The sequence below is a fragment of the Scylla paramamosain genome, chromosome 18 (assembly GCF_035594125.1).
Source record: "Scylla paramamosain isolate STU-SP2022 chromosome 18, ASM3559412v1, whole genome shotgun sequence".
Taxonomy (NCBI): domain Eukaryota; kingdom Metazoa; phylum Arthropoda; class Malacostraca; order Decapoda; family Portunidae; genus Scylla; species Scylla paramamosain.
In genome coordinates this window covers 11,150,195-11,172,149 of record NC_087168.1, presented here as the reverse complement: position 1 = coordinate 11,172,149, position 21,955 = coordinate 11,150,195, and the positions used below count along the sequence as shown (strand labels likewise).

Below are 21,955 nucleotides of genomic sequence, written 5' to 3'. Positions count from 1 at the left end.
TATTCTGTTTTTTGCACATCCTTCTCCAACTTTCCTCTTTTTTTGCACCTCCTCTTCCCACTTTCCACCTTCCTCCGTCCAGAGATGCTGTCATTTTTCCTCCGTTCATTTCTTTCTCCTCCTCCAGGCACCTTCTTTCCCACTTTTTATTTTTTCCTCTCCCTCGCCCCACATTTCATTCTTTCCCTTCTGCACCTCCTTCTTCACCTCTACGCAGCATTTCCTAACCTTTTCCCACTGAGGTTCCTCCCTTTTTGCTCCTTTCCTTCCTTCTTTCTCCCCAAGTCACGCTCCCCGGTACCCTTTCTCCGCCTGCCTTTTCCTCCGTCTCCTCCCATTTTCTTCGTCCTCCACACTCGGTCCTGCTGTCTTACATTCTTTTCTTCTGCTTTTCCTCCTTAACGTCGTCCCCCCCTCCTTCTGCTGAATCTCCACACTTTTTGCCCTCCTCCTCCTCCTCCTCCTCCTCCTCCTCCTCCTCCTCCTCCTCCTCCTCCTCCTCCTCCTCCTCACTGCTGTTTTCGCTTTCCTGCATTCCTTCCCTTCTCTCTTAAAACCACTTTCTCTTCGTACTTCTCGCCTCATCTGACCTTTGACCCTCCTCCTCCTCCTTCTGCTGCCATCCGGGGGCACGAGTTCGCGTTCCCCAGAGTCAGTAGCTCGTGAATTAAGCCAATGAATGCCTGCGCGTCTCACTTCACAAGCTTTGGGCGTGCGTGCGTGCGTGCGTGCGTGCGTGCGTGCGTGTGTATGCGTAGGTGCGTGCGTGCGTGCGTGCGTGCGTGCGTGCGTGCGTGCGTGCGTGCGTGCGTGCGTGCGTGTGTGTGTGTGTGTGTGTGTGTGTGTGTGTGTGTGTGTGTGTGTGTGTGTGTGTGTGTGTTTGTGTGTTTCTGTCTGTCCTAAGAAAAAATAGAGTGGAGAAAAGAGGAAAGGTCATGAAATAAGATGAAATAGAATGACGCAGGGAGAGAGAGAGAGAGAGAGAGAGAGAGAGAGAGAGAGAGAGAGAGAGAGAGAGAGAGAGAGAGAGAGAGCGTTACCTCCGTTGTTAGCAAAAGCTTAAGAGGATCGAGGCAATGCGTGTGTGCTTAAAGAACTTTGCTTATGCTTAATAATATTTTCAAAAGAGATTTTTTCGCATAATGAACAGATCTGGAGCATAAATGAGGCGTGAAAGTAAGAATAGAATTTTTGAAGGGCATTAAACGAGAACTTGCACGAAGAGAACACATAATTTAAATTTTCCTTCCAGTTAAGACATGTTAGTTTATGTTATGTTTCTTCCTGAGTGTCACACGTGGTTTTAGAATGCTGGAAAGCACACACACACATCCGCAAAATTTTGGGAGGTTGGCATCTTAAGTGGGTTTTTTTTCTTTTTTTTTTCTTACTTTTTTCTCTTTGTTTAGTCCTTGTCCAGTGTCCATCTTACTTATATAAAGGGTCCGTGGTGATGTAGTGTATTGTAATGTGAGCAGCGATGAAGCTTTGAAACACTGAACGCTCAAAGGAAACTACTCGTGTTGCTGAGGGGTGGAAGAGAACACGTACTTTTTCTTCATTGTTCAAAGATGGGACCAAAAAGATGCATTTCCTTTGTTAGCATATCTTGACTTTCACCACAAAGACCATGGAGGAAGGAAGAGAGGAGAAATTACACCATTCCCAAATAGGTCTCTCTCTCTCTCTCTCTCTCTCTCTCTCTCTCTCTCTCTCTCTCTCTCTCTCTCTCTCTCTCTCTCTCTCTCTCTCTCTCTCTCTCTCTCTCTCTCTCTCTCTCTCTGAGATGTGGAAGGAAGAATTATTTCCCAGAGAGACGATTTTTATTGTTTTTAAGAATTTTTGATTGACTGGATTGATTCTTTTGGCGTCTCGTTTAAACTGCCAAAACACAAATTATCTTTACTACGACGTGATTGGTAATGTTGCTTTAATAAAGATGATTGATTGGTCAGCTCATGGGTAAGTTGATCATTCAGTGTTTTATATATATATATATATATATATATATATATATATATATATATATATATATATATATATATATATATATATATATATATATATATATATATATATATATATATATATATATATATATATATATATATATATATATATATATATATATATATATATATATATATATATATATATATATATATATATATATATTTTTTTTTTTTTTTTTTTTTTTTTTTTCTCCTTCGATGCCACATCGAAGTAGAAAGAACTCATATCCCTTTAAGAAAGAATTTTTTTTACAGCAAGATAACTAACAATGCTACCTAAAGAGAGACTAGTCAATCCCTGAACGGGGTAGATGATGTAATTCTTTTTCAATGCCACATGCAAATAGCCTTTACCGTGAAATGGAGAGGGAAATTCATATAACAGCAAGGTAACTAGCAATACTGCCTAGTTAGGGACCAATTAAATGACTGATTGATAATTTGTCGCTGCTATCAATCATCCACTCATGAAATCACACAAAGATCATGCTCATTGCGACCTAGAAGGAAGACTTGTATCCTTTTGAGAAAGAAATAACTTTTACCACCACGTTTCCGATAATGTGGCTTCGAGCGGGGACGGTAAGAATCCACAACAGTCCACTTCTTCGTTCAGCCGCCGGTCAGCTCAGTGCCCAGAGAGACATCAAAGAGACCACTTGCACTCGGTTCGTTGCTCTGTTGACTCGGACCATTTTCTACTCTCATGGGCATCTGTGTCATCTCGTCTTCCCTGTCTGCCGAGACTTGCTCACGCGTGAATGTGGGTCTTCGTGGTGTTTTTAGAGGGAGATATTGTTTTGGCTGCTCGTTGGTGGGAACATTTCATTGGATTACGTAAAAGTGCAGGAATATTTTGAGTTACTGATGCAGCTGTCAGGGGAGTTAGTAAATGGTGTCTGAGTGATGACAGAATCTTTTATTTGAACACATGAGAAAGATAAGCTTAAAAACATTGTTGTTAGTGGAACAAATAAAATAAAATAAATAGAGTAAAAAAATTGGGTGATAAAAGTTTGCCACCAATAAATAACACGGGTTTACAATGCTCTGTCCTGTAGCCGGTGCAACGCTAAGCGAAATACTAAGCTGAAAGTGACGTGATATTTTCCTTCATACAGCTACGCAGGAATTTCCTGCTTCAACACTGGTCCAGCCTTAATCGCATTAACAAGATATAATAAGCCTTATTGCAGAGAAGGAGCTTGATGAAAACAATAAAGTAAGGAACAAAATTTATGGGAAATGTGTTCAGCAAAACAGTTGTATTGCGCCTTAGCTGCGGGGAGCCTGCCACAAACAGTGAAAATGTGTGTTGTTGTGGTCACTCCACAACTGCTGCCGACAACAGCACGCGCAAAAACAAAACAAAGCAGGAAAAGCTGCTTTTGTTGTTGTTGTTGTTGTTGTTGTTGCTGTTGTTGCTGTTGTTGTTGTTGCTGTTGTTGTTGTTGTTGTTGTTGTTGCTGTTGTTGTTGTTGCTGTTGTTGTTGTTGTTGTTGTTGCTGTTGTTGTTGTTGTTGTTGTTGCTGCTGCTGCTGCTGCTGCTGCTGCTGCTGCTGCTGCTGCTGCTGCTGCTGCTGCTGCTGCTGCTGCGGCTGCTGCTGTTCCTGCTGTTGTTGTTGTCGATGCTGTTGTCGTTGCTGTTTTTGTTGTCGATGTTGTTGTTGTTGTTGTTGTTGTTGTTGTTGTTGTTGTTGTTGTTGTTGTTGTTACTGCTTTCACTGTCAGTGAAGGTGTTATAGTATTATTGTCGCTGCAGTTGTTTATTGTAGCAGTGTAATGGCAGCGTATTATGCAGCAACATAAGCAGTTTATAATTGTTGTAGTAATTTGTTTGAAGTGACAGTTTATTACAGCAATGCTTTGTTTTGCATGTACCATTGCCATGGTGGACTTTTGTGTTGAGGCACTCCCATTATGACCTGTGACATGAGAATCGAATGACTGAAGTGCCATGAATACTTCAAGGATGGAGGATATTGCCGCATTCAAAAAGTGTACCGGTGACTGGCCAACTGTAATTGAAGTGTGGGCGTTCAGGATAGTTTGATGTATCGTACTGAAGCGAATGCGGATATGGAGAGGAAACCCTGAATGCACAGAGAAGGTTTTATTGAACGGGTCTATCTGTAGCTTTTAGGGATATGATTCCTTAAGAAGGAAGTGGAGCAGGAGATAGAGTCTAGTAAACGCGGTATTGTCAGGACACGCCATTGCCTTCCTCAGCCTTTGTGATCCTGCCAATACATTATTCTCATCGACCGAAACGAAATTTGTCTGTCGAGTTGCAGAGGGTGTTGAAGAAAAGGAAAACCCCTTGGAATGCTATAAATTATTTGATTAACATTGTTTATCAACTGCAGCTGCCAAGTCCTTCTATTGCGTGAAATAATGTCACTGTCAAATATTGTGGTTGACTTTAGTAGACTGTTATCATCAGTCACTCTCGTCAGCGCACCACCTGGCTGTGTGTGAACTTGTCTAGTCACAAAGGGCAAAAGTGGTGAAGGTAGTTAGTATTCATTAACTAGTCTTAAAGGGTGAAAGTGACAGCTGCACCACACTATTGTTTTTTGTGTTTGTGTCAAAATTTAGGATATTTCCGAATAGTACGATCGTTTTTTACTCAATGACGTAGACACTAGGCCATGAAGGGTAGAAGTGACGGCTGCATCACACTTGCCTTTGTGCTTTGTTCAAAACTTGACCGAAATCTCGGAGAAGTGTTATGCATTTTTACTCGCCAGACAGCAAAGAAGTGGAAAAGGAGTTCCGTGAGATATGTTAATCGATCTTTGCCGACGAATTTAAAACCTGCATCACACTCGTTGTCTTGGCGTTTGCTTTAAAAGTCGATGGATATTTCAGAAAAGTGTTGAAGTCTTTTAACTTATTTAGTTACAAGGCAGCAGAGAGCACGAGAGAAGCATTTTGGATGCGTCAATTAATCTTCAGCGGACAAAATGATAGCTCCACCACATTGTTTCAGCGTTCGCTTCAAAATTCAAAATATTTCAGAATAGTTTAATGGAACAGAGAAAGACAAAGGCGTTATGTGGAGATGCGTTTTATAGTGAATCTTAGGCAACGAAAATGACGGTTGCATCTCACTACTTGTCTCGGTGGTCGTGTCAAAACAAGTAAAATATTTCAAAATAACATTCTGGTTTCTCATAGCACTGAAGTTAACCCCATTTAATTTCCAGGAAAATATCAGCCACATACTCGTATAATCTTGATACAAAGCTCTCTGGATAATGAAATATACTGAAAGAGCACCTCATTATTATCAGATGCCGAGACTTAAAGGGGACGTCAGAGAACATATAGTTAAAAGGCATGACATTTATTGCAAAAGAAATATAACTAAGCAAAATATACCATGTGAAATAAAGGAAAATACTACAGCATTACGTACTGATGTGTTGGGGTGAGTGTCGTTGTGTTTGGACGTATTTTTGTGTTGCTGAATTTACAAAAAAATTTCGATAGACGAGTTTTTATCTGTATCAAACTCCTACAAAAGTTATGATATTAATGAAAGAAAACAATAAATGGTAATATCTCTACCTTTGTTGTTGCTGTGGTTGTTGTTATTGTTGTTGTTGTTGTTGTTTGTTGTTGTTGTTGTTGTTGTTCTTTTCTTGTTCTTTTTTCTTATTCTCCTCCTCCTCCTCCTCCTCCTCCTCCTCCTCCTCCTCCTCCTCCTCCTCCTCCTCCTCCTCCTCCTCCTCCTCCTTTTTCTTCTTCTTCTTCTTCTTCTTCTTCTTCTTCTTCTTCTTCTTCTTCTTCTTCTTCTTCTTCTTCTTCTTCTTCTTCATCTTCTTCATCTTCTTCTTCTTCTTCTTCTTCTTCTTCTTCTTCTTCTTCTTCTTCTTCTTCTTCTTCTTCTTCTTCTTCTTCTTCTTCTTCTTCTTCTTCTTCTTCTTCTTCTTCTTCCTCTTGTCTTCTCCGCCTCCTTCTTCTTCTTCTTCTTCTTCTTCTTCTTCTTCTCTCTTCTTCTTCTTCTTCTTCTTCTTCTTCTTCTTCTTCTTCTTCTGGATTTTGTGGTGGCCTTTGTTAAGTTTTCTTTTTAGCATGGTAACATTTACTTTCATATGGGTGATCACTAACACGCCATCCACGTATCGGTATGCTGATTTGGTTAACAAGCGCGAATAATGCTCACTCTCCAAGAGTTCCATGAAAAGGGAGGCTATCACTGCACTTAACGTCCACCACAAAATCCAGTTCACAGTGGACGAAGAGAGGGACGGGAAGCTGCTATTCTTAGACGTCTTAATTGTGAAATCAGAAAACTGTGCGTCATTCAAAGTATACAGAAAACAAACAAAGAAGGACGATTACGTATATTACCTCAGTGCCCACGACACCAGAACAGAACAGAGGTATAGTAATAGGCTTCTTTCTATGCGCAGAGTGTGCAGTGATGAGAGCTGAACACCAGGAATAAGGAGCGCCGCGCTGATGTGAGATCACTGGTGGACCACATTAACATAGCAGGTCACCTGCCGAATTGGAGAGGGGTAAGAGTTTTCAAATGTGGCCTAGAGAAAAAGAAAAGAAAAGTGCTAGAGTCCATGTACATCGCCACCAACGAAAATATAAATAAGAGGACAGGCGACATCGTGTGGGCAGCACCGGCAGCAGCTGTGTGCGTCCCGCGGGTCAGAGGTAGATGACAGCGCACGCACCAGCCCATCAGCAGGCAGAGTGGCCACCAACATCACGGCACGCTCTCTCTAGCCCAATATAACTTGGGTCGTGACCGGAGCTTTCTCAGTTCCCCTGAAGAAGCCTTGGGCGAAACCGGTCGGGAAGTAAACTCACATTACAACACCTGTGTTTCTCTCACCTCCTCCTCCATTATTATCATTATTATTATTATTATTATTATTATTATTATTATTATTATTATTATTATGATCATTTTTTTTATAAATAATAATAATGATAATAATAATAAAATAATAATAATAATAATAATAATAATAATAATAATAATAATAATAATAATAATTATTATTATTATTATTATTATTATTATTATTATTATTATTATTATTATTTTTATTATTCATTATTTATTTATCTATTTATCTATATTAACAGTAGTAGTAGTAGTAGTAGTAGTAGTAGTAGCAAATGTATTAGTGTTTGTATCATCATCATCATCATCATTATTATTATTATTATTATTATTATTATTATTATTATTATTATTATTATTATTATTATCATTATATATTTTTATTATTTTTATTATTATTTATTTATTATTTATTTATTTATTTTTTTTTTATTATTATTATTATTATAATAATTATTATTATGATCATCATCGTCATCATCATTATCCCTACCATTACCTTCATTGTTGGTATTGGGATTTCTTCGTTAATTGGAACATGTACAAGAAAGGATATCAGACTAAAACACGGAAGATTCTGGTAAATTATATCTTTATCGTTTAAACTTAATGAACGTGTTGCAGCGAGACAAGTGCCTCTGTCAGCCTCTGTGATGCTCAGCGACATTTCCGGGGCGCGTGTATATGAATATGAAGGAGGCGGATGATGTATATATTTCAATGAATAACAAACACCGCCTTCCGCTTCCAGCCTCGACTTACTCTGGTAATCGCTTTACCTGGAGAGCCTCCCGCCATGTCACTTTCAAGCTGTCACCTTTTACCTTTCATTATGAAAAGAAAATTAGCGTCTATGTTGTGCGTTATTCATGTTGCCATTTTGCTTGTATATCAATCAGTCATTGCATTGCATTGTGATTAACCGCAAATGGTCTTCCTACAAAGTATGTAGAATGTGAAAGATTAAGTGCTGAAGTAATGTTGAATTTCCATGTCCTTTGTTGAAGACAATATTTTCGAATCGCAAAGAAAACTAGACCTAAAACTTATGACACACAATAAAAGACTTGAATATGAGAACATAAGGAATGTTTCTTATACTGGATATATTATCTGCTAATTTTAGTATATCAGTGCATTAAGCCGGTGTGTGTGTAATAACACGATGTCTTGTATTAAGCTCCTTGGCTGGGTTCGGATAGAGTCAGGTAAATATAATTAGTGATGTATTCTTGCATGGAGGAACAACAGTAACCTCGCTCTTTCTTCTTCACAGTCACCAAGCTGGTGGGCAGCGACCCGGTGGAATTCGAGGCAACCGGAGTATGAGGTGACGGTTCCTGAGAACACCCGCGCTGACCACCTGCTGCGGCTGTCTGCCAGGGTGCGGGCCACAGGTAAGTTTTCCGACGACCTGTCAAGAGGTAGGTTGCTAGAAACACAGAATACTTGTTTGGAAACATATTTTAATGCAGGTCGTACATTCTTCATTCCCTTCTACTTTTATCCAATCTTTTATATATCCAACTTTTATTCTCACAGTTCCTTTAATAATATTCCTGCTGAAGCTTGAATATCATGCCTAAGTGTTTCATGTTTTACGATAAGAAAGTGACTCAGTCATATGTTCAGCAACTGAGTTTGACTCTCTCTCTCTCTCTCTCTCTCTCTCTCTCTCTCCTCATCCTCTCTCTCTCTCTCTCTCTCTCTCTCTCTCTCTCTCTCTCTCTCTCTCTCTCTCTCTCTCCTCTCTCATCCTCCTCTCTCTCTCTCTCTCTCTCCCTCTCTCTCTCTCTCTCTCCTCTCTCTCTCTCCTCTCTCTCTCTCTCTCTCTCTCTCTCTCTCTCTCTCTCTCTCTCTCTCTCTCTCTCAGGTGAAACGTTACAGTACAGGATCAGTGAAGGTAATGAGGAGGGCCTCTTTCACTTGGACCCCTCCTCGGGCAGTCTTTCGCTCCTGCGGCCCCTTGATTACGAGATTCAGCAACAGGTGAGTCTTACATGAATGAGGTTAAATTGTATTTTACTCACGGCACTAAATTAAGACCGGCATCATAAACATTAAAGGAAGAAAGGAAGAACATGTATTCTTCTCACCTAATTTTAGACAGCGGCACAATAGACTTGTTCACCAAACAACTACACCATTTATCACAACATCTCAATACCAAGAGATACTTGATTCACTCCCCACCCTTGCACTTCCGGCTCCCCCACCACCAGCCAACTCGAATATGCGTGTTATGCACCAACTCTGGTGCCCTGCGCATCATATATTCAGAATCATAATCAGAATATACTCTTTTCAATTTACTTTTCTTGCACGAAGAAGGAAGCTACCCAGTGTAAACAAATTATTTCAAGATTTTATATATTGGTACCTGTGGCAGGCTGACGTTTTGGTGCGATAGTTGTTAAACAAAGCATACCGGTTGTTTCGGGGAAGGAGTTACATGTATGAAAATTCAGATATTAAAAGCTTAAAATGTGTCCCATTAGCATTCACACATACACTCAAATGAAAATGAATATGATTCTAGAAGCACACGTGAACATGTTGATGTAGCATTTTGCTGAAAGTGCAGCGAATTCCAAGAGGAAGAACAAAGTCGTGTTAATCCTTACAGAGGCGGGAGGAGGTTACCAACTTGATCTCCCGGCGTGTCTCCCTCCCCTCTGGCTGAGTATACGCGCTAAGCTCAATACGCCGAGCTGCTGCCACCGCACCCCTGTTGGCTATAATTGCTCAGCATTCCGACCTGCCATACACGCAGAAGGGAGTGGGTATAGGACGAGGCCACTTTGCTAAGTCGCGTAGAAGCGTAATGAGGCTGCGTGGGTCTTGGTACGAGATACATTATTATTTTTTGTTGGTGCTGCTGGACTACGATGGGGAGAGTCCAAGTACCGTGCTACTAAATGCACGGAGGAGAGACATTAACTGAGAGGAGTTTTAGATATCCTATATATTTCCAACACTTACTGAACATCACTATAGAGGGGGAGTGAAGGAAAACACTCAGAAATTTATGAATAAAACACGGCAGTAGAAATTCACTAGCATCAGAAATTCTTGCGCTTACATTATAATTGAAGTGTATGGAAAGTAAAAGAGAGAAAAAAAAACTGTATGATAGTGAGCATTTAGCACTTCTCTCTGGATCGTGAAGCCACTCATCTTTACCAGCACAACACAAACACTGCCAAGTGAGGAAGGGAAGCCGGAACACTGCATGGGTCTAGTTGCCTCTCGCTTCCTCAATTTGGATAATTTCCACACCCTCCCCACATCCACACGTCAGCAGGGCTGCGGGTATTTGGAATAACAAGGCTGTTGGTTCCCCCGAAGCCTCCCTACTGTTCCTTTCCGCTCTTGTCTCACTCAGGAAGGAAAGGAGGGACGTCCTTGAGGCCCCAAAAGAGATACTCAGTTCACTGATTTTATTGCCTTTGAAAAGTGTCCTGTTGACTTACGCATGACATTTGAAGTGGATTTTTTTTTTTTTTTTTTTTGCTACATTCTCTAAAATTAAAGTTGTGGATGAAACTGGCTTTTGAGGTTACTGGCAATATCTCTCTCTCTCTCTCTCTCTCTCTCTCTCTCTCTCCTCTCTCTCTCACTCTCTCTCTCTCTCTCTCTCTCTCCTCTCCTCTCTCTCTCTCTCTCTCTCTCTCTATCTCTCTCTCTCTCTCTCTCTCTCTCTCTCTCTCTCTCCTCTCTCTCCTCCTCTCTCTCTCTCCTCTCTCTCTCTCCTCTCCTCTCTCTCTCTCTCTCTCTCTCCTGTATACGGACCCTAAGAACATTACTTGCGTTAATAGCTGTTGTGTAATATCATTTAAACAAAAAAGTATGGAGTATAGTGATTTAACAGGAACTTACTGGCAATGTATTCAGTGTGTCGGAATGAAATGATTGTCTTACAACGTTTCTGGTGCGGCACTCAACAGTGACGGACTGACTACATGGCGACGGAACAACGGGGTCATGTGACGATCTCACAGCAGTGATGGACCGGACGAGGCAGCGAATGTGTGTTGAGAATAGTGAACCAGTAATCAAGCACAAGCTCATTAGCCGCGAAAATTTCTGAAAATCAAAATTAAATTTCCCCATAGCATGTACCCGCCACTTGCGCCTCTTGATATGCATGAAGCTTAGTCTTTCAGCTTGAGGAGGCATACAATATTGGCAAAATTTCATGGAATGGTCAATATTCACTGCCATACGTCTTGCTTCCCATGTATTCAGTACGAGCTGGTGGTGGAGGCGCTTGCGGGCGAAGCGAGGGGCGAGGCACGGGTCATGGTGAATGTGGACGACCAGAACGACCACGCGCCTGTGTTCCTCAGGGCGCTGCACGAGACCCAAATCACCGAGGAGGACAACAGACATCTGCCCAAGGTCATACTAAAGGTAAAGACTCAACATCATGGTCTGACTTACGCACCAAAAGAAAGTATTTATTTATTATCCAGAAGCAATATTTTTTCCTCGAATTAAGTATCAGTTTCTCATTTTGTATTTTGTTGTATTTAGTTTATTTGACTAATTCGTCAGTGCTATAAAACACGTGATAACAGAAAAATTCCATGGTTTTAAAGTTGTCCTTCATCGTAATGTATTCCTTAATAACTTACGTACATAGTTTTTATTTATAAATGAGTCATAATACAGTTCGCTATCAGCTCTTATTACTCTACTTACTACACTTATATTGTACTTCTACGATGGAATGTACTTTTCCTTCCTCCACGACAGATTCTGCTTCTTCAGCGGTCAACTTTAGTATGGCAACACCCTCCTCTCTTAACAACCACTCCGTCTTTCACTCACACAGCATTGGCAATCCTGCGCGACATATTTAGTAATGAATGGTACACCGGCAAGGAAACAAACCAAAGCAGGAGTATTTTATGAAGGATGAAATTGTAAAAACTTAAACTTCCAACTATAACAGCTCGTTTACGTGTCAGGTTCAGGCTCTCCTCAGAGATGCTTATTTAGTAATGAGTGAATCTCTTGGCCTTCGATCAATGGTAAGAAAAAAGACAAATACATGACGCCCAAACGGCCCTTAATAAAACACTCAGCCACGTCAGTACCAGAGAGAGGGTGGTGCGAGTTCGATCCCCTGTGGGTGGTGGGAGAATTAGCCGATTGATGGAGTGGGGAAGGGATAAGGAAAAGCTGTTAACCGAAAATTGCCGCTGATTCCCCTCGTGAAAAATTTATCCGGTCATCAGAAGAGCTTTCAGGGTTCACATGACTTAATGGGTCTAGATTCAAGGTATTTTAATAAACCAGTGAAGAGTAAGTAGTCTGGTCTGGCGCCGAGGGTTAAAGAGAACAGGAGGGAAGCTGTGGGCAGAGGTAATAAGCACCAAAGGTGGATTTCTTAACTTACATTGGTTTTATCTTTATCCTTTCCCTTTCTTAAGTTTGCCCTTTTGCTGACATGTATCATTATTTTTTATATTTTTTCCACGACTTGCACTCGCTGTTTTTTTTTCAGACTTTGATGTCCTTCTTTCATATATAATATATATATATACTATATATATATATATATATATATATATATATATATATATATATATATATATATATATATATATATATATATATATATATATATACATATATATATATATATATATATATATATATATATATAATATATATATATATATATATATATATATATATATATATATATACTGTAAAGGTCTTCTTGATAGCGTGTTTTTCAGGGAAACTCCCAAGTTTTCTTCAGTTGTATTCTTTATTCGTTTGCTACGTTTTGCCTCTTTCTGCAGCATCCTCAGGCTAAAAACAATAAAATACTAAGTAAAAAATTGTATAAAATTCACATGCAATGGCCATACCCGCAAGCTTTATTTTATTGTTTTAGCTTGCGTGTATTGACATTACACAATAATTTTATGCAATTTTTACCTAGTATTTTATTGCCACAATTAATATTTTCTGCTACAATGCTGCAAGCGAATGTTCTGACAAACAAGCACGACAGCATTATTAAGTCCTCCGTGAAACGCGCCTTGACTACTGCTCCTCCTGGACTGCGACACACACACAAAATAAATAAATAAATAAAATAAATAAATAAATAAATAAATAAATAAATAAATAGATAAATAAATAAATAAATACAAAAATAAATAGAACGAATCAAGCAACTGGATTCAAACAAAAGATACTCCATCTCACAAGCTAAGGAAATTATACAACGCCGGCTCATCACTTTCTTAGCTCAGAAACCATCTACCCAACAAGAAAAACACATTATCCATCTGTACTATAAACAAAAAATAAGATATGTATAGCGCATATACAGACGACGAAAAAACTATCAAAAAATAATTAAAGAAAACGTCAAGCCTACTGACTTGGACACAACTCCAACTCAGTTTTCTTAAAAAAAACAAGGGAACATCCAATCTGATGAAAAAAATTGTCTACCACCCAACAACGACCTAGAAGAAACGAGTCTGACACATCAGTATTCTTGCAACATTAGTGACTGCAGTCACCAGAATTCACGATACATCAGCTCCACCATCACTACTTTATCGAAAAGACCCATTTTCCACCAACAAGACCACAGCTGGAAACCAATAGCTCCATTTTAACAAGAGAACGAAACAAAACGACTAAGGATGACCGAAGCAGTATATATTAATTAACATACACATACAATTTCTCCCAGTGGAACGGAGAGTGATTCCACGCGCTGACTTGCCGCCGTTTCTACCAATCAGCTCACGACCAACACCCCACGCACCCGCGTTCACAAGTATTGCACTTACCCGTCTCCTCATACGCAAAATTGAGAGTTTCTTATAAACTCAATAATGCAGTCGTCGCTGTTGACTTTAAGTAAACAATATATATATATATATATATATATATATATATATATATATATATATATATATATATATATATATATATATATATATATATATATATATATATATATATATATATATATATATATATATATATATATATATATATATATATATATATATATAACCTCCCTCTTGAGAGAGCTCAAGTCATGGGGAGGTGAATATACAGAAGCAGGTAGGGAGTTCCAGAGTTTACCAGGGAAAGGAATGAATGATTGAGAATACTGGTTAACCCTTCCATTAGAGAGGTGGACAGAATAGGGATGAGAGAAAGAAGAAAGTCTTGTGCAGCGAGGCCGCGGGAGAAGGGGAGGCATTCAGTTGCAAGATCAGAGGAGCAGTTAGCATGAAAATAACGGTAGTAAATAGCAAGAGATGCAACATTGGGGAGATGAGAAAGATGCTGAAGGCAGTCAGTTAGAGGAGAGGAAAAAGCTTTTGATTCCACCCTACCTAGAAGAGCGGTATGAGTGGAACCTCCCCCGCCCTCCGACATGTGAAGTATGCTCCATACATGGACAGATAAGGCCCCTGTACAGAGTTAGCAGCTGGAAGGATGAGGAAAACTTGCGGAGACGTCTCAGAAAGCCTAACTTCATAGTAGCTGTTTTAGCTAGAGATGAGATATAAAGTTTCCACTTTAGATTATAAGTAAAGGACATACGAGGATGTTCATTGTAGAAGAGGGGGACAGTTGTGTCACTGAAGAAGAGAGGATAGTTGTCTGGGAGGTTGTGTCGAGTTGATAGATGGAGAAATTGAGTTTTTGAGGCATTGGACAATACTATGATATTATAGAGAGATCAGAAGTCAGGCGTTCTGTGGCTTTCCTGCGTGAATTGCTTACTTCCTGAAGGGTTGGACGTCTACGAAAAGACGTGGAAAAGTGCAGGGTGATATCATCAGCGTAGGAGTGGACAAGACAAGAAGTTTGGTTTAGAAGATCATTGATAAATAATAGGAAGAGGTTGGGTGACAAGATAGAAGCCTAAGGAACACCAACGTTAATAGATTTATGAAAAGAACAGTGACCGTCTACCACAGCAACAATAGAACGGTCAGAAAGGAAACTTGAGATGAAGCTACAGAGAGAAGAATAGAAGCTGTAGGAGGTTAGTTTGGAAATCAAAGCTTTGTGCTAGACTCTATTAAAAGCTTTTGATATGTCTAAGGCAACAGCAAAAGTCTCACCAAAATCTCTAAAAGAGGATGACCACGACTCAGTAAGGAAAGCCAGAAGATCACCAGTAGAGCGGCCTTGACTGAACCCATACTGTCGACCAGATAGAAGGCTGTGAAGTGATAGATGTTTAAGAATCTTCCTGTCGAGAATAGATTAAAAGACTTTAGATAGGCAGGAAATTAGAACGGATTAGAACAGTCACTCTTTTTTTAGGAACAAGCAGAATGTAGGGAAACTTCCAGCAAGAAGGAAAGATAGATGTTGGCAGACAAAAATGAAAGTCACTAGGCAAGATGCAATCGCGTACATGCAGTTTCGGAGAATAATAGGAGGGACCCCATCAGGTCCATAAGCCTTCCGAGGGTTTGGGCCAGTGAGGCCATGGAAAACATCATTGTGTTTTAATAGGTAGCATGTAGTCAGAGGGTGGAGGAGAGGGAGGAACAAGTCCTGAAGTTTTTAGCAAAGGTTTGAGCGAAGAATTCAGCTTTAGAAGTAGATGAGATGGCACTGGTGCCATCAGGTTGAAATAGGTACCAGAAGTCACGAGGGGAGTTAGATCTTGAAAGATTTTGACACTTTCTATAATGGAGGAGTTTTGAGTTAGTTGGAGAACAGACTTGGCATGGTTCCGGGCAGAAATATAAATAGCATGAGATTCTGGTGATGGAAACCAAGTACCTTTTTGTATAGCTCGAGAACAAGCTGTGTTAAACCAAGGTTTGGAAGGTTTAGATCGAGAAAAAAGAGTGAGGAATGTACGCCTCCATGCCGGATACTGTCACCTCTGTTATGCGCTGAGCACACAAAGACGGGTCTCTTACACGGAAGCAGTAGTCATTCCAAGGAAAATCAGCAAACTTCCTCAGGTCCTTCCAACTAGCAGATGCAAAACGGCAGAGGCACCTCCGCTTAGAGTGATCCTGAGGAGGAACTGGAGCGATAGACAAGATACATATATGAGACTGTGATCGGAGGAACGCAACGGAGAAGAGAGGGTAACAGCATAAGCAGAAGGATTAGAGGTTAGGAAAAGGTCAAGAATGTTGGCCATATATCCAAGACTGTCTGGAATACGAGTAGGGTGTTTCAGCAATTGTTCTAGGTCGTGGAGGATAGCAAAGTTGAAAGCTAGTTCACCAGGATGGTCAGTGAAGGGAGAGGAAAGCCAAAGCTGGTGATGAACATTGAAGTCTTTAAGAATGGAAATCTCCGCAAAAGGAAAGAGAGTCAGAATGTGCTCCACTTTGGAAGTTAAGTTGTCAAAAAATTTCTTATAGTCAGAGGAGTTAGGTTAGAGGTGTACAGCACAGATAAATTTAGATTGCGAGTGCCTCTGTAGTCGCAGCCAGATGGTGGAAAACCCGGAAGATTCAAGAGCGTGGGCACGAGAGCAGGTTAAGTTGTTGCGCACATAGGCGCAACATCCACCTTTGGATTGAAAATGAGGATAGTGAAAATAGGAGGGAACAGAAAAAGGGCTACTTTCAGTTGCCTCAGACACCTGAGTTTCAGTGAGGAAAAGAAGATGAGGTTTAGTAGAGGAGAGGTGGAGTTTTACAGATTGAAAATTAAATCTAAGACCGCTAATGTTGCAGAAGTTAATGAAGAAAAAGTTCTGGGTGGTGTCAAGACTCTTTGAGTCGATACCAGAACAGCAGTCCGACCTGGAGACATTTGTGGTCCCTTTCCCAGATGGAGACTCCGAGGCTGGTGTAGGAGTCACCATGATAATTTACAATTTTGTGTGAAGGGTGTGTGTGTAATTAGGTGCTTGTAGTTTTGTGTGAAGAAAGAGAGTTGTCTTTAAAGGGCAGGCTGTGACTGCCCCTTTGTGTTGTGAGAAACTAAGGGAAACGTTCAGTGAGGTCACAGCTGGCTTTAATGAAAGGTTCACAGCACCCCCTGATCCAGTGCTTTAGACCTCACTGGGAGTAATTATCGTTTCGGCAGGTGCCTACTGCCTCCTCCTTTGTCTGTGTGTGTGTGTGTGTGTGTGTGTGTGTGTGTGTGTGTGTGTGTGTGTATGACGTTCACTTATTACAAATGTGTATAAATAAGAAATACTTGCTAAATGAAAGAAAAATATAAAAGGATACATGAAAGATGTACATAACAAGTAGACAAACAAGTGGAAACAAGCCTTGTTCCGGGTATTTTGTGCTGCCTGGCCTGCGTTAAGAGGGAGGAGGGAGTGTGAGCAGACAGGTGTGTCGGCGAGCAGGTAGTTGGGGAAGAGAGCAGGAAAAAGAGGAATAAAACTGCAGCACTCTGAGAGAAAAGAATGGCTGTAGTTGAATATAAAATTCACATGCACTGTCTCCCAGTTCAAACTGTATGTAGACGGTCCGTCACTCGATCTATGAATAACTGCAATCAAACAGCCATTACGCATCACTCAGCGCACGCCCGATTCGAGGCGGAACTATCGTTTACTACTCAACGAGCAGGTGGCGTTACATGGCATGGCTGTTCACTTTTCCGGTGACGTCACGAGTAAAAGAAGGAATGTTTGATGATGGCAGTGCATGTGTCACTTCCATCTCTACCCTCGTCGTTTGCTGCATTAGCCCTCTCTCTGCTATGTGGCAAATCTTTCCGTAGTTACAAACCACTCCTAGAAATGTATTTCTCTCCTACAGCTATTTGAAACATTATACTTCATAGGAATCGAAAAATCTATTCTTTTATTATTTTTGCTCTTTCTTGTTGGTGCTTGTGAACATTTTGTACCGTGTTTTTTTTTTTTTTTGGGGGGGGGTTGTCAGTTATTGCATAATGCAGTGAGAGTTGATTGTTGAGTGGAAATTTTGTATTGTATTTAAAAGCAGGAGTGATCTTACTGCTTTTAGATTACTTTGGAAATTCCGAAAGAAAACTTGTTTTCGATTTTTTTTTTTTTTTTGTTCTGATGGAAGAAGTATTATTTTTATCAGTATTATTATTTTTTTTTACTTATGATTCAAATTCATGTCCTTGATTTACATTTTTCAATCGACAAATGTTACTTGTCTGTTCTTTCAAACTAATTTCCCTCTTACATATATTTCATAATTCATGTTTTTTCACTCAAAGAATGAATGACATGAGGATTTATTTACTATTATTTATCATTATTCTCATTTATCGGACTACCTTTGCTTTTGTTTCACATTGTATAAGCTTAATCTGTTGTCGAAGAACATGTTTGCGGTCTCACCTCTTAGCTAACGGCGACACACAGAGCAGTGAAATTATAGATGTCCAACCTCAACAGCACCGACAAAGTTGTAACAAATACGTGGAGGCTTCAAGGACCAGTGATGGTCCCGCCATGGCTGGTCATTCTTGTACTCTTTCTGCGTGCCATCCCTGATAACCTGTCGCTTGTAGGCGGTCACCTGGCTGCACGAGAGAGAGAGAGAGAGAGAGAGAGAGAGAGAGAGAGAGAGAGAGAGAGAGAGAGAGAGAGAGAGAGAGAGAGAGAGAGAGAGAGAATATTCTCATGTGTTCGTTCTGTTTTGAAGTACATTAATTAATTTCTCATTTTTCACCTTTTCTACTGAGTCTCAAGATGCTGATGTACAGTACATGGATTACACACACACACACACACACACACACACACACACACACACACACACACACACACACACACACACACACACACACACACACACGCACACACACCGCGTAGTGTCGTGATTAGCACGCTCGGCTCACAACCAAGAAGGCCCAGGTTCGAATCCCGGGCGCGGCGAGGCAAATGGGCGAGCTTCCTGTGGCCCCTGTTCACCTAGCAGCAAGTAGGTACGGGATGTAATCCGAGGGGTTGTAACCTCGCTGTCCCGGTGTGTGGTGTGTTAGTGGTCTCTGTCCTACCCGAAGATCGGTCACTATGAGCTCTGAGCTCTTTCCGTAGGGGAATGGCTAGTTGGGTGACCAGCAGACGACAGTAGGTGAATCACACACACACGCACGCACGTCACCTTGAGGTAATAGTATGGCACGGGTCTCCTTTGAATAGCAGACGAGTGGAAACAGCCAAGTAAGGACGAGATTACCGGCACGGCTTGTTTTGCATATTTGCTTTGACTTAATTATGATTGCTGTTATTAGGCTTCAGTCCTGGCCGCGGCAGCAGGAGTAGGAAGGAGGTGCATGGAGAGTGACCAGCTGTGTGGAAGTGTATGGTATCCTCCAAACGTGACGTAGCGTAATACAACATGGATTATTGATGTAAGAAATGTTTTTTTACTCGTGTAATCTTAATATGAAACATGCAGGTATATTTAAATTGTATCTCATGCTTTCCATGTTTTCGTTTTTTTCGATGTGAAATGACGCAAAGAAGGATGAGAAACGAGAGAAAAAGATAGGGATATAAATAAAATAAATAAAGAATTTTTTGTTAGGGAATGAGGCAAAGAAATTTATAGACAGAAAACGCGACAAAAAACACAGGGAGATAAATAAAAGGAGTAAAATAAAAATAAGCAAACCATCAAGACAAACATTCATTTACGATTATTCGAGACACACACACACACACACACACACACACACACACACACACACACACACACACACACACACACACACACACACACACACACACACACACACACACACACACACACACACACACACACCTTCACACCTCTCCCTCCTCTCCCAGCAAGTGACAGCGGTGGACGGGGACGCGGGTCGGTTCGGCAGACTCGCCTACACCATCTCCGGGGACGGCATGTTCACCAACGGGTCGCGGCCTTGCTTCTCCGTGGACGCCGCCTCGGGGACCGTGCTGCTCCTCAGGGTGAGTGTGTGGGTGGGGAAGTGAAGGTGCTCTCTCTCTCTCTCTCTCTCTCTCTCTCTCTCTCTCTCTCTCTCTCTCTCTCTCTCTCTCTCTCTCTCTCTCTCTCTCTCTCTCTCTCTCTCTCTCTCTCTCTCTCTCAAACAGTACAATAATCATGTTCTGAGGATGCAAGATTATGAGCTATAAAAGTCTTCTTTGATGTGTTGCCCACCAGATGTGTGGTGAAAATGTGAGAAAATTTGTTATCATCACGAGCTATATATTTTTTTTCTTTTTTTTTGGTTATGTATATTATCTTCTATCTTGATAATTGTTTTGTGTAAATTTTGATGGCGATATGTGTTGCAGAGATTAACTGAGTAACCATGCAGTTATTAAAGTGAAGTTTGCGAATGGTGAACATGTTATCTATCATATTTATTTATTTATGTCTATCTATTTATCTATATCTAGCAATGTCTATCTATATATCTATCCTTTCTATGTATGACTATCTCTATATCTATCATATTTATCTATTTTTCTCTGTCAGTGTATGTCTTATCTATATATATCTCTGTTTATCTTTTTATCATTCTATATCTGTCTCTCCGTGTATCCATCTATCTATTATATATCTATCAATCCATCTATGTGTCTATCTATCCATCTGTCTATCTACCTATCTATCTATCTATATGTCTATTTATGTCTATCCATCTATCTATCTATCTATCTATCTATCTATCTATCTATCTATCTACCTATCTATCGATGTATTTGTCTGTCTATCTATCCATATGTCGGTCTATGTTTATTTATTATCTTTATTTATTTGTTTGTTTACTTATTTATTTACTCATGTACTTTAAAGTTACTCAGTTATTCGTTCAGTTATTCATCCACATTTTGCATATTTTATATATTCAAAGCTAAATATAATTTTTATTTTTTTTTTTAAATTTTGTTAGCAAGGTTTGCAGTGCGTTCCTTTCCAATTTGGCTTAATAAGGAAGCATTGATAAAATACTGATATTGTAATTGATGAGCATGCAACGTACGGTTATTTTAAAAAGTTATTTTGTCATTTTTATACTGTGGCATTATTATATTTTGTATTCCCTTAAATGGAATATAAAACCCAGATATGCCCTACAGAAGTAATAAGAGAATGTAAACTTTTTGTGGGGTTTATAATTGTACTTAAACATTAGGGAGTGGAGGATGCACAGTGAAGCATGGACGCATTAATGCTAAATATATAAACAAGAATAATTAGCATATGGCAACCACAGTGCATCTTTACTGGCAGACGGTTGCCTTTCGCCGCGGTAATAAGCAAGACAATTATGGCTCCATGAACGGAATATGCAACCTATGTCAAACTCACAGGGAACCCGCCACATCACTCTTCTCTGCTTTGGCTCTATGGCGCACACAGCGCGTCTTCGTAACTGCCACGCGACTCACCCAGGGCGGACAAGTTCACTCCCTGGTTTGCTCGGAGATGGAGTGAACATAACTGTGATGCACCAGAGATGGCATTTTTTTTTTTTTTTTTTTATGTAGGAAGAACACTGGCCAAGGGCAACAAAAATCCAATAAAAAAAAAAAAAATGTCCACTGAAATGCCTGTCCCATAAAAGGGTCAAAGCAGTAGTCAAAAAATGATGAATAAGTGTCTTGAAACCTCCCTCTTGAAGGAATTCAAGTCATAGGAAGATGGAAAAAACAGAAGCAGGCAGGGAGTTCCTGAGTTTACTAGAGAAAGGGATGAATGATTGAGAATACTGGTTAACTCTTGCATTAGAGAGGTGGACAGAATAGGGATGAGAGAAAGAAGAAAGCCTTGGGCAGCGAGGCCGCGGGAGGAGGGGAGGCATGCAGTTAGCAAGATCAGAAGAGCAGTTAGCATGAAAATAGCGGTAGAAGACAGCTAGAGATGCAACATTGCGGCGGTGAGAGAGAGGCTGAAGGCAGTCAGTTAGAGGAGAGGAGTTGATGAGACGAAAAGCTTTTGATTCCACCCTGTCTAGAAGAGCAGTATGAGTGGAACCCCCCCAGACATGTGAAGCATACTCCATACATGAACGGATAAGGCCCTTGTACAGAGTTAGCAGCTGGGGGAGTGAGAAAAACTGGCAGAGACGTCTCATAACACCTAACTTCATAGAAGCTGTT

At 40.3% G+C, this 21,955-nt stretch overlaps 1 protein-coding gene across 2 annotated transcripts in view; it reads left to right on the top strand.

The window, feature by feature from the left end:
- The window catches only part of LOC135109093 (putative neural-cadherin 2), a 100,644-nt gene that overhangs the window by 54,594 nt on the left and 24,095 nt on the right, over window positions 1–21,955 (top strand). For both annotated transcript variants that reach the window (XM_064020157.1, XM_064020155.1), the window contains exons 2-5: window positions 8,162–8,282; window positions 8,759–8,874; window positions 11,134–11,298; window positions 19,658–19,795. In XM_064020157.1, coding sequence (XP_063876227.1) covers window positions 8,162–8,282; window positions 8,759–8,874; window positions 11,134–11,298; window positions 19,658–19,795 — 540 coding nt within the window. The remainder of the gene's footprint in view (window positions 1–8,161; window positions 8,283–8,758; window positions 8,875–11,133; window positions 11,299–19,657; window positions 19,796–21,955) is intronic.